General features: G+C 45.3%; 1 protein-coding gene across 2 annotated transcripts in view; it reads right to left on the reverse strand.

Annotated features, from left to right (window-relative positions):
• Positions 1-13,467, reverse strand: part of PLEKHG4 (pleckstrin homology and RhoGEF domain containing G4) — an 85,345-nt gene that overhangs the window by 49,533 nt on the left and 22,345 nt on the right. For both annotated transcript variants that reach the window (XM_054269520.1, XM_054269518.1), the window contains exons 4-6: positions 8,446-8,661; positions 4,162-4,285; positions 3,008-3,101 (exon numbers count right to left, since the gene is read on the reverse strand). In XM_054269520.1, coding sequence (XP_054125495.1) covers positions 3,008-3,101; positions 4,162-4,285; positions 8,446-8,661 — 434 coding nt within the window. The remainder of the gene's footprint in view (positions 1-3,007; positions 3,102-4,161; positions 4,286-8,445; positions 8,662-13,467) is intronic.

The raw sequence follows: 13,467 nt of genomic DNA on the forward strand, positions 1-13,467 counted from the left end.
TTTAAAGAGAATTAGTTATTTTTTTCCAATGTTCCTCAGACTGAAGTTCCACTTTTCTGGCTTCCTGCCCCAAATGGAAACCCATGGCCAGACTTAACAACGCTGGCACAATCTGAAGCACAGGCTGCCAGGAATGTTTGCACAGAGGGGAGAGTCCCCAGACACCTCCGTCAGCCTCTAAGTGACCACTCCAATGGAGAAGCAGGGATTCCCTGTCTTTAACATGAGACCAAGTTCCTCTGCACTTCTGCACTAAGTGAGAATGCAAATACACCTCTTGAACAAAAACATTTGCACAGACCTTCTCTGCTTTCAAATGCTAAACTGACTCTTCCTAACCCAACACACAAACACAGCCGATTACAGGATTAAGCCTTCACACTGATATGGGAAATTCAAAAGAATCTCACTCTATTAAGACTCAGGCAGAGGGAAATCCCAGATACTTGCTCACTGAAGGCAGGGCACACATTCCACTCTCCATGCCCTGTCTGCTCACTGAGCAAGGGAGCAGTCTAGGACTTCTGAGCAAAGTTCCTCTTAAGAGCCACCCTCCACAGCACAGAGCTTACTTGTGACAACCTGTAACCAAACATTACAGCATTTATCCTGCAAAACTCCTTGCTCCAAAGCATCATTACACAGTTTCCAACAGGAACAAGCCTGATCTATTCCTGCAACATGCACGCACTGTGCACTTCCCTTCACCTCCGCACAGAACTGCCAGAGTTCCTCCTGCTTCTTCCTGAGATAACTCTGCAGCTCTTTTTATTCTGCCCCACTCCCTCTGCTCTGGCTGCTGTCTGGGACAGAAAGATTTCCCAGCCACCCAATATTCTAAAAAGAAGGGGAAAAAATTATTGCAGAATACAACTGGCCCTACCCTGAAGGCAGAGAGGACAAGCTCCCACCAGTTTACCAGGTGGTTCTGGACAGAGCAACTGACAGACTCCCAGTGCTGTAGGGAAAACTAACCTGCAAACACCCAAAGCTGTCTACTAGCACTTAATTCCAATCATGCATTCATTCTGGAAAGATGGAGAAATGGAAGAAAGATTTCCTCAGGCTGACATATCCTGACCCAGGAATCTCTGATTCCCAGGAATCTCTCTGGGTTAACAGACCCCAGCAGGAAGGGACTCTGCAATAGAGCATCTCATCTGTGCTTCTCCACTGTGAAGCCACTGCTGGGTTAAGAGGAGAACAGGCACTCAGAATTGAATAAACAGTGCTGGACCACCTCAACATTAAACAGATTCCAGCGCATTATCATAGCAGGCTTCACAGAAACTATGTAAGTAAAATCCTCTACAAGGGGAGTGGTGGACAGCAGAGAAATGAGCTCTAGAGACAGTCTGCCAGAGGCAAGAGACACTGAGATGTGAAAGGGATTTAGAAAGGACCCCAAGGACATGATCTGCACTGTGACCTTAGAGATGTAACATACAGCCTGTGCCTCAGTGCAGTCACTGGCCAAGCTAATCCTGCTGCACTCCAGAACACTCAGCTTGCCCCACTGTAGTTACACTCAGTTTTCTGCATTACTCTACCTCTGTTCCAGAGCAGAAGACAACACTGCTATGGGATTACAGAGTAAATGCTGAGGATCTTAGTGGGGCCAGGGATTACTCCTGTGCCATAACTAGGTGATGAGCTACCTGAACAGGTCTCCTTTACAGAGTCTTCAGAAGAGTCAGTGTAAGGATCAAAAACCCACAAGCAGAGTAATCAGCCTTTGTAAACAGTCAGAGTAACCAGTCACTGTTACCTAGAGCACACACTTAGGTCCAGCAATCTGTCTTGCAGCACATTAAACTATGTTAAGTAACTGTAGCACCACCCTGATAAGGAGGTGCTCAGAGCCAAACAGCCAGCACAGCACAGCAAAAAGCTTCCCCCCTCCCTCATTTCAGAGGGGAAACTTAAGGTTAAAATGGGATCATTACCATGCTTGTATGAGAATTGAGACAGCCAGAACATGTTACTGATTTCCAAATCAGGCGGCTAAGACTGCCATGCAACTTACATGGACAGTGAAATGCTCAAAAGCTTTAGCAAGCCCACTGCCATGTGGGCACAGCATAAAAGAGAATGTGTTTGCTTGTTACCTCTGCAGAACTGAGCAGGGCACAGATTACTCCTTCACCACAGAGAATGAGCACGCTGATAGAGCTCACAGCTCCACCCAGCCCAGGAAGCAGGAGGACAGACCTCTGAGTCAGACTCAACGCTCAGATGTGGCACTGAAGCACATAAACCACAGACATCAGCTTCATTAAAACATTGCCCTGTTCCAGTTTGCAGAGTTTGAGTCCTAAGAGACCTAAGCTCTGATTTAAAAGGAACACCTGCTTAAACAAGATTAGTCATAGCTACAACCCATCATCTCCCTGTCTTTCTAAGAGCAGCAGACAGTTTTTGTTTGGGAGGGGGGGACAACACAACCCACTGGCTTCCCAAGTGCCTGATATGAAAGCCTTTGACCTGAAGCAATATAGAGTTACAGCACATCCGATTCTAATCATTCACTGACAACCACATCAACAGCTGCACGTGCTTTTCCACCTGGCATAGCAAGCAGTGTCCTTCCCTTCCCATGACAGCAGCAGAGGCCTCTCTCCCTCCCTTCTCTGTGGCAGGCAAAAATCCCTGCACATTCCACAATTCCACACAGCCCCTCGGTGCAGGGGACAACACCTCCAAGCAAGATAATTCATGACAGCATTGACACTTGGGTATGGGCTGCTCTTAGCACTGAGATGAAAGCAAATTTGGAGGGGTGGGGAGGGGTGTTCTCCCCTAACTCAGACTGGCTTAGGTTTTTTGCTTTGTCTGCAGTCTGGCAAGTCCAGGTCATCCTCCTAAAGCAGGGCTGGGTGCGTATCTCCACCTCCCAAAGCCAACTGAAAGCCAGGTGGCAGGTGGAGACATAAGCAGCAGATGGAGATGTAACATCCAACCATGGCAGCAAGGCAGCCAGGGCTCCTCTGCCCGGCTCGAGGCTCACCTGCAACGCGCTGAACGCCTTGAAGAGAGCAGGGACGGGAGAACAGCGACGAGCATCCACAAGAACAGTCAGACCCAAAGCCTGACACTCTGGTCTGCAAGGACAAAGATAAAAAGGTCACCTTTGTCACCAATGAAAATTAACCAGACTATAGAAACAGAACCTGTAGTCATGGCAGGGTGAAAAACACTTATGGCTTCATAATAACAGGAACTAATTGGCCACCTTCTCCTAAACAAAATATATACACAGAAACCACCAAATAATTGTTGTTTTTACCTTTGCCATATGATTCTATGACTTCCACCTAACTTCCCATTTCTCCTATTCCTAGAATATGTGTCACTGATGGCAAAGGTGCTGATGCACACTGGATAACCCACACAGGAAAACCAATTCTTAGTAATTGTGTTCAGAGACAAGCTTGGTTTCAGCCTCACTGTTTCAGGAGAGTAGCCAGTCTGGAGCAGACCCAATGACTACCTCATCTAGAATCAGATTTGAAGGGAGAAGCATAAGAAACAAAGCATGAGTTTCTCATGGATTAAGCCTGCTCCCCTTATTAATGGTTTAAAGGCCTCAAAAAATCACTATCAGAGTTGCTTTACCTCTTTTTATTTAATCATATACAAGTGAAAAACAGTGATGAGGGGAAGAAAAGTCTGTCATAGTGAAAGGAAGAGAAGCTCCAGCAAACTCCAGCCTGCAGACACAGGCTTTTTTCAGCCACACATCAGGCAGCCTCTCAACCCTTACAGATCCTCCCTCCCTCTCAGCTTGGAGGCCTAGCCCTAAAATATCATGTCACAACACTATCACAGAGCTGCTGCATGACTGCCCCATGATAACTCCTAAATCCCATTTTCTGAACTAATGAAGGATAGCAAGAATGGCTTGGATTCAAGGCAACACATGAAAACATTCAGTACATACCCAATTATATCACACCACGTGCACACAGCATATACAGAACAGGCAAAGTGCTTGCTGAACACAAGCAGGAGACTCCCAGCTGTGTAATTTCAGAACTGTCCGGACCAAGTTCCTAGGCCAATAAAATCAACCTCCTTCCATTCCTGCCTCAATTCCCACCTCCAGGAAAGGCAAAGCAGACAGGGCAGCAGCTGCCCTGTCAGCCCAAGAGCATCACAAACCTTGGGATGCTGTGCAAGTACAGAAGCAGGCGCACAAGCTCAGTGGTGTTGCAGTGGGGGTTTAACCAGGCCGTGCTCCTTGCTGTTATTATGGCCACTGCACGCCCCGATTTGTCTCTGGTACCTGTAAAAAGAGAGGGGGGTGGAAATAAAGTTATTCAACAGAGCCTGGTTCCAGCTCTGCATGCATCATATCCTCCCACTAAGACCCCACCACCTTCCTGGAAATCCTGCACAGAACTCAATACAGTGTATGTTGCAGATGGTAGGAGGCCATAAACACACTCCCAAAGTACCCAAATGCTGTCCCAGAGTGAAGCAGATGAGCTCAGCTTGTCTCTCTCATGGCAGTGTTAAATTTGTACTGCTGTCTTCCACCCAAACAGATGCTCCTCATAAATATGGCTGAAGTTGCCTAACAATAATCTAGAGAAAAGCAGAAATCTCATAAATTCAAGATACAGAATCTCACCTTCACATTGCTGTCAGATGAGAGAATGCAGACAGGCCTGCAGAACATGCACTATGTTAGGAGAGCGGGCACACACTGCAGGCTGAGCCCAGAATGTACCCAGGCAGCTGCTGCAAGCAGAGCCCTGGAGCAGGAGCCCAGAGCTGCTCCTCAGAGGCTGCAGAGGGGACAGTCCAGGAGCACACCCCTGCCTGCCCACAGCTCTGACAAAGGACACAGGCAGTGCCAGGCTTTCATTAGGTGCAGAGCTTGCTCAGTGCCAAGGGAATAGGTACAGCACGGTATGGGCAACCCAGCTGAGTTGTGATACACTCAAGAAGGAGAAATCCTCTGCTTCAGTTAGCCAGGAAGGACAATGCTTCCCTGCCACCCATTTTCTAGAAGTCCAAGTCACAGCTTATCACAGGAGGAGAAGGACCTAACAGTGCCAGCTTTGGGATTGAGTCCAGCCTCCTCTCCAGATGCAAAAGCAGGGTAAAGAGCAGGTGGACACAGCACTGTGGGAAGCCAGAGCTGCTTCTGAGACTCCAAATCAGGCAATACCTGCAGTGAGCCTGCTCAAGTAACTGGGAAAGTAAATTATTTGGGGAACAGGAGGGAAAACACCTCTTCTGTGTGAAAAGTAATTCACAAGAACAGGAGCCATTTCCTGTTATACAAACAGTATAAGAAAGATGTGGAGTGGGCAGAAATCCCAAGCACAAGACAAAAGCAGAGACTTAGAGAAATCTGCTTCTTTCTCTCCTTAACTCTGTTCCTGCCACAGGAGATTCTGTCCTGGACCATCTCTCTCCCCCACCCCAGGGACAAGCATGAGAGCTGTCAGGTAAAACAGACACAGATGGACAGGCACAAGCATGGAAAGCTGTCCCAGTGTCATCTCCATCTGTCACTTGGACATGACTTGAGTAAGGGCCACAGACACAGATGGACACCATTTTGAAGCAGGGCTTTCTGCCTCCCAGGGACCAAAACTGTGACAGAGGCTTTCTCCTGTTAACAAAAATCTTTCATCATCAGTGTGAGTCAGGAGGACTTCTATTACTCCTGAAATACTGCAGCCTGGATGCTGTATAATCAAAGAGATGGAAAGAAATTAGAAAAAGCTCATTAATATAATTTGTTTCATAAGCTAAGGGGACCATCACAAAATAAAATAAAAATAAAAAAAAAAAAAAGCCCTCAATTACTGGAAAAATGGCTCAATAAAAGCTTTTTAATTTTGAAGCAACATCTTCTGTCCATCAAGCAGGTTGGGAATGACCAGAATTTGATTAAACCTTGAACTTCCACCTAGTAGTTTGGGAATTGCCTGATCAGGTCAAAAAAGCAACCAGAGCCACCAGGGCTAGGTCTTCAACAGTGGCATAATCCAAAACTGAAACCATCCTGGAAGTTTCAGCTAACTACATCAGCTACTAATTTACTACTTAGCTCTTATTTACCATTCATTATAAAAGCTATTCCTTCTAATGTAATTACTGTATCATTATCACTGACTAACATAAAGCATTTAATGAGTGGTCAGTACATTCCCTCAGGTGTGAGGATTGCCCACTGAAACCCCAAGAGGTCATTCAAATCTGATAGTGCTTTTACAGGAAACATAATACCTTCCTTAGAGAAAAACTTGCTTGGAAGCAGTATCAAACCCAAGCCTTGCTTCTTGTGGGCATTTGATATCCCTCCATGACATATTCAAATGTTTTTGTCTCATTTAACAGTGGTACATTTTGATTGGAATCTGTGACAAAAGGAGCATTAGGTAACATGGTGAGGCTCCTGCAACAGCATGGACTGAGAGTTTCTCTCAAAGACCCTCTCTACTCCTGTAACTTTTTGGGCTGTTATATACAGCATAAAAATGTCCAAACTGACCTGCAGACCAGAAGATTAAAAATCCTCCTTTGGAATTTGTTGTAACAATTAATCTCCTAATGCAAAGTTACATGTATGAATCTACCATTATTCTGCCCTGCCCTTGGTTTTCCATTTCACCTTCCAAAACTGGAAAGGTTTTAACTTCCTTCTTCCTTCCAGGCACAAAGGTGATTTCACCTCTTTCTCAATCATCCTGTGAGATAAACAACCTTCCAGTCTCTTGTTGTAAGACACCCAGTTTAGTTACAAGAAAGGGCTGTAACCCTTCTCTGCACCACCTCTAATATTTACCATTTCCTTTTACAATACAGCCCAAACTATTTCAGAGGCATCACCAAAAAGTATACAGAGGTAAAAAATCTGTATTTTCATCAGTCTAGTTGTCTCCTCCCCTTTACACAAGTGAGGTCAAAATGGGTCTTGCAGAGCCAGCACCACCTGGGAGATGCCTGTGCTGCCTTTCTGCTCTCCCTCCCTACTCCTCCACACTGCACAGTCTGCCTGACCTCTTCTCTGAGGTTGGGCTCTCTGCCCAATTTTCAACTCATACGTGGCCCCAGAGCTGATCAAATGCAGCTCCTCCTGCCCCACACTGAACAACCCTCTGCTGGCTCTGAGAGGACAAGCCCACAGGGGCTCCTTACACAGAGCTGCCAAATGCTGCCTCTCACTAGAGAGGTAGCTCTTACTTCCTCTGCTTCACTTCATGTTTGGTTAAACACAAAGACGTCTTGTGTGGGCCCTGTACACCAAGCAGCCCTGGCTGCTCTGTCCAACAGCCTCAGCTTTGTTCACCCCTCTGCCAGTATTCATCCCATGCAGAAATTTTATCTGCAGCTATTTGATATTCATTGCTCTATCAGATGCAAAGACTGAATAACATTTGACCTAAAACCTGATTCTGGCAGAATAATTCTGGGAAGTTGTCCCTTGATAGCTTACAGGTTTTGTCATCTGCTATTTAGCTACACTATCGTTCACCCTACACATTGTCCATCCACTTCACTGGGATATTTCTCTCAACACCGTGTCTCATGAAATCAAATGTTTTCTAAAAATCTATTATATCTATGTGGCTACATTTAGTCAACCAAACTTCTAATTACCAAGAATAAAACTGGTTTTCAAGAGTCCTGTCAAAGAGCATCTTCTACATTCCTATCCTTTAATTACCTAGCAAGTGAATCAAGTTCCTATTCTTCTGACCAGGTCTGATGTCAGGCCCACCAGTCCATCATTAGCTGCATCCTCACTCTGCTCTTTTTGAACTCCTGGTATGAGCCCACAGATTTGGCATTTCTGACTCATACACACTTGGTTAACATTTTGAGACTCCTGAGAGCAAATTAACATTAATGGGAGGGAAGTTCTGCTTCCTGTCCTGCCCATTCGGAAACTTCAGAGGATTCAAGAAGTGGAACTTCTGAAGAGGTCTGGAAGAATTGGCACCAGCCTCCAGTGCTGCAGAAGGAAGCTCACCTCCCTTGCCCTCCTACAAACCACATTTCCAAGACACATTCTTATTACAGCGTCCTGAGTGGGTCGCTGGAGGTGAGAGAGAGAGATGAGAATCTTGTTTCTTGATCAGAAGGCTGGATTTATTGATATATGATATATAATACATTATAACTATATTAAATAGAATAAAGAGAGAAGTTGCAGAGCTGCTAAGCTAAGCTAAGAATAGGAAGAAAGAATAACAACAAAGTTGTGTCCAGGGACCCTGTCCCCAGCTTGCTCCTGTGATTGGCTCTTAATTATAAACATGGGAACATGAACCAATCACAGGTGCATCCTATTGCATTCCACAGCAGCTGATAACAATTGTTTACATTCTCCTCTGGGCCTCTGCTTCCCAGAAAATGCAGAAATCTGAAAGAAAGGATTTCTGTGAAAAAATGTCTGCGACACATTCTGGCTCAGCTACTCACCAGGCAGGTAGGCAACTCCACTCCTGAGCACTTCTGGGTTCACATCCCTGACCATGGTACGTGCAAAGTGACCACCCCAGGCACTTCCAGAAGTTGGGGATGTCGGGGGAGTAACAGGAGGTGAAGTTTCCTCCAGGGCACTGCTTTTACTCGCTGCTTTCAACACACCTGTGCCAGTTGCCTCTTTTCTCATCTCTGTCTCTTCTGGCACCATCCCTGTAAGACAAGCAACAAACTGAAGCTCCAGCAGAGTTCCACCCAAAAGATCCCAGGTAAGAACCACACTGGGGAGGGATGTGCTCCCAGCTCCAGCACTCTGCAGCTCCTCCAGCCCTTTAGCAGCAGCATGCATGTTCTAAAACTGGTTGTAACATTAATACTACTGTAATTCTAAAATAAGAAACCAATTTATTGTGAAATTTGCAAAGTATAAAAGCTCAATTCAGATGGGGATTAGTGTAGTCAAAGTCCTTTTTAAAGGTAACATATCAAGCAGTACATGTCTGCTCACAGCCTGGAAGTCTGGCACACTGCAAGTCCCTGGCTGAGCTCCAGCAGCCTGAGCATGCTGAAGTGATAAACCAGCTCCTGACAGGGAGGGCTACTCCATCAGGACAGAATTACTCCCCCAACAACACTTTCAGATTAGTTCCTGAAAATATGAAGTCAACTGGAGGCTGACAGATCAGCTGGAAATTGGCCAAAGAGACCTTGTTCTCCTTGTCCAGCCTTTTTTAATTAACATTTAACTTGAAAGTCAGAAACACATTTAAAAATACTGAAGAACAGGATGATTACACCAATTAGCTCCTGCTAAAGAACTGCAGAAAATGCTTCCTTTGTCTGACACCTCAGCTCTAAAGTACAAGTTATCAGAATCAGTTAATTCTAAAATTAAATATCTGGGCTACTACATGGAAACTAAAGCTAGTTCTATCGAGTTTCAATTTTCATGTAAAATTATCTGGTAAGAAGGAAAAAAGTCTCTGCCCACTGTGCAAGAAATATTATTCCCCATTTCCCAACATCACAAGCATTAGAAGCCAACAAAACATCTTCAATAACAGATCTTTAGTATCCTAAGTACACAACTAGGCTATCCCTGAGTCTGCAGAAAGCTATACTAAATAAAAGACTTTACTTCACTACAAAACCTGATACTTCAGTATCTACCACCAAAAATATCAACCTTTCTTCAGGAAAATAAGAGTGGAATATTTATTTACTTGCTCTGAAGTCAGACATTTTAATTGCTATTTAAAATTTACTTCAACCATCCTACCTTCCTGCTCCATCAACAATGCTGACACTTGACTCAGTTTATTTACTAACAGATTCCAATACTTCATTAAAGAGCAGGACCAGGAACAAAGCAGCCCTTGAAGTGGCTTTCAATACAAGTTTTAGCAGTGAAGGAGATTTACAGGTTGAAGCTTAGTCTGAACTGCTTTCTAAATTGCTAAAATGGGTGAGAGAAGTGCCCTGAGCAGCACTGCTCACTGCAACAAATCATGCAGCAGTGGGGGAAAGAAGGAGGAGCTCCCAGGCACTGCACCATCAAGGGCACAAGAGAATAGCTGCTCATTCCTCTTTGGTAACACCCCTGGTTGAGGAGCACCCCTGGGATCCAGCCTGGCATCTGCTGCATTTGGCCACAGAAGCTGCTGTGAGGGCTCTGGGGCTCTGCCCAGGTCTGGCTGTGCCAGAGCCCCACTCTGTTCCTGGGGCTACCTCAGCCTCCACCTCCCAGTGGTGCAATCCACTCCAAACACTGCTACATCTTCCTGAGCAGCACTTCAGAGGGGCACTGATCTCCTGCAGAAAGGGTATCCTGAACATCACAGAGGCATGGAAGCTGTGTCCAAATGTTTCACATTAAGAGCTGGTAGACTTTCTAGGAGAACATGGAACATCACCTTATCAATGAGCTGTAAGGACTGGCAATAAGAACTACACAGTTTTTAGTAAAGGGGTCTGCATTAAATGACAAAACCCTTCAGAGAGGACCAAAATGTGAGATTTCAAGAGGACAAGAAACAGAACACAGCAGTGTTCCACACAGGTTACACACCAGTGCAAGAGAAATACATAAATGTGTGTGACAGTCCTGCCTTGGGTATCTCTTAGGAATGAGGCAGCAGCTCCCAGAAGGTAGAGAGAAACATTTTGCTCAGCCCACCACACACAGTCACGGTACCGGGGCTTTTCAGCCCTGGGGAAACTTCACTAAAGCTGTGCAGCCTCCAGACTATGCACATCTTGCCCAAACAAAACTCTTCCCGAGCTCCTGAAGGCCAGCTCAGCTGTGCAGATGCCAGCTCTCCCAACAGGCCCAAGCACACTGTTTGTTATTTGCGATCCGGGGCGGAGGCACTCGCTACAGCGGAAATTGTCCAATGCGGAGGATTACATCTAAAAGCAAATTGAGAGCAGGGACATCTGAACTTGCCGTGTTTGCAGGTTCCACCTTCCCCCGAGGTCAAGGAAGTGGGAGAGGAGGATTTGCTTGTGTGCATTTCAAAGAGGCATTAGCATTTTCCCTGCAAACTGCTCCAGCACCAGGATCACCTATGCTAACAGCAGGCAGTAACCGGACCAGGAACGGAACGCCCTGACAGGTGCTGCTGAATATGCCCCAGTGCGGCTTTTCAGACTATTTCTTGAATAGCAAGATATTTTCCACCCACAAAATAGAGGAATTCTTTCCAGAGCTGCAAAGTTTCAAAATCCACTTTCATTTAGATGTTAGTCATTAGGAAAAAACAGCAGTCACATTATCTGTGAATGGAAGCAGTGTAAATTTTAAGCCACCAAATCAAAACAGTTCACATTCGACTTCAGACTTTTTTCTATTTATATCTAAGTCTTTCTAAGATAGACACTACTTGTGCACAAAAAAAGCTCACTGAGAGTGGAAGTAAAGGGAGAGAGTTAAGGGACAAGGAAAAACCTGCAGACACAGCAAACTCAGATGCCCCACTTCTGAACATGCATTTTGACATAATCAACAATATCTGCTGTAACAAGCAAGCTCCTCCACCTGACACAAAGCAAATTGTGCCTCTGCCCACTGCTGCTGAGTTGTGAATTTCAGATCTGAACTGACCCAGTAAAGCTTTAGCTCTGTTGTTATTTATAGTTTAGGCAAGATACACACAGTTTCCAATCATAGCAGCAAAATGACCTCAACAAGACACAGAGATTTTAACCTACAGAACCACCTTGCTGGAAAAGTAAAGTCCATTTGTAGGACATTTGCTTTGCTTTGTAATTTTATCTCTGAATTATCTTGTAAGTACATCTCTGAGGGTTTAATGGGGCTAGATAAGGAGATGGCTTGTTTGGATCTCAAAGCAATCAAATGTAATTGGATGGATTAAGCTTTTTATAGTGCCAGCTACAGTGTTTAAGAACTACTGCCAGCATTAACAGATAATTGAGCTGCCCTTTACCATAAAAAGTTTATTTGGATAGTTTGGATGGTTTTCCTGGCAATTTAGGTTGTTTCTTTTGCTTTACAAACACTGAGATAAAAAGGTTTGAATTTTTCTTAAACTGCAATGCCTAAGCTTAACATCAGCAGACTTGAACCAAAAGTGTCACTTATTTCAGCCAAATCCCCAAAATCATTTGTATTGTCTTTCATTAAAAACAAACTCTGTGTGTACGCCAGAGGGGTCCATCACTGCTAAAACCTCCAGCAGTGGCCAAGATTTATTCTTTGGACCAGTGAGAACATCACACATCTCATAACAAGCTGGATCTGGTTAGTTTTAAAAGAGAAGAGATGGGAACACTCTACAAGCAGCCACAGCACTCACGAGCAAAGTGTCCACCCAGCACTAAACACAGACTAGGTGCTCCAAGGCCTGGTCCTGAGCAAGCAAGAAGTCAGGACAGGTTCAGGTTGGCCAGGGGAATGAATATCCACAGCATGGTTATTTCCTCACATACATCCACCAACACCCACAGATAGGCAGAAGGTGATTTTTTTTTTTTCTGCTCATGGTGAGAGATGCTCAGAGAGAAGTGTGCTGCAGAAATAGAAACTTCTGAGCTGACCCCTCCATTTCTCAGAAGAGAAATGCTTGTCACTTCAGAAGTATCAGAAATGCCTGGTAACCCTGGGCTTGTCTAACTACAGATTTGTTTGATGCAAATGTTAATCAAGTTTTATTTTAATCAGTGGACACTAATTTAGCTCCATTAGAAGATCACTAAGACATCAGGTAAAATGTGACTTTTGGGCACCTGAGAAGCAGTTGTGTGTGCAGTCAAATGGAATCATGCAGCAGCTCTTAGCCACATAATGTGGGACCAGGGCAAGCATTACAGTGGCAGCACATCCCAAGACAACCAGCTCTGGATCTGTTGCCCCAGAGGATCAAACATGCTCCAGCAACCTGGGTCTGTACGCCAACCCTTTCAAGAGTCCTCACTCCAACATTTCAAGCTGGGTAATTTTCCTAGCCAGGGGTCTCAGGGAATGAGAGCTGCTGAACTGGAATGGCATGTTCCACCCACCCCCGCTCCTCTGTGTGATCTGCAGATCGAGCTGCAGCTCTCCAGACTCAGCAGAGCTGGGCAAAGCCCACACGGGGCCCGTGTGGTTACACACTGCCTGCCTACAGTCTGGTGCAAAAGGCACACGCCTGGATTGCCCTCTCAATCTCCTGAAGAAGCACAGCCCCAGCTCAGGAACCCAAGCATCAAGAAATCTGGGTAATACCTGCTTGAACATTCCATCCGAGCTGAAGTTAGATGCTTAATTCCTGTGCTCTCCCACTCAAGTCAAACAGCTCCTACTTGAAACACAATGGAGGTGAAGAAAGCATGCCGGAGGGGAAGGCAGGGAGAGGGGGAATCCCTCAGCTCTGCAGCTTGCTGCCTGAATCACTTATCAGCACTTACACTTGTTGATCTTCAGGTCACGTTACACAACTAGTATTTTACTGTGGCATCCACTGTTGCTGCCTCTTGCCACAGCCATCTTCCTAAAGCCACTTTTCAACTATGAAAGAC

Source organism: Melozone crissalis, unplaced genomic scaffold (assembly GCF_028551555.1).
Source record: "Melozone crissalis strain CALT ecotype California unplaced genomic scaffold, PUWL_Pcris_2 ptg000007l_1, whole genome shotgun sequence".
NCBI classification, from domain to species: Eukaryota; Metazoa; Chordata; class Aves; order Passeriformes; family Passerellidae; genus Melozone; species Melozone crissalis.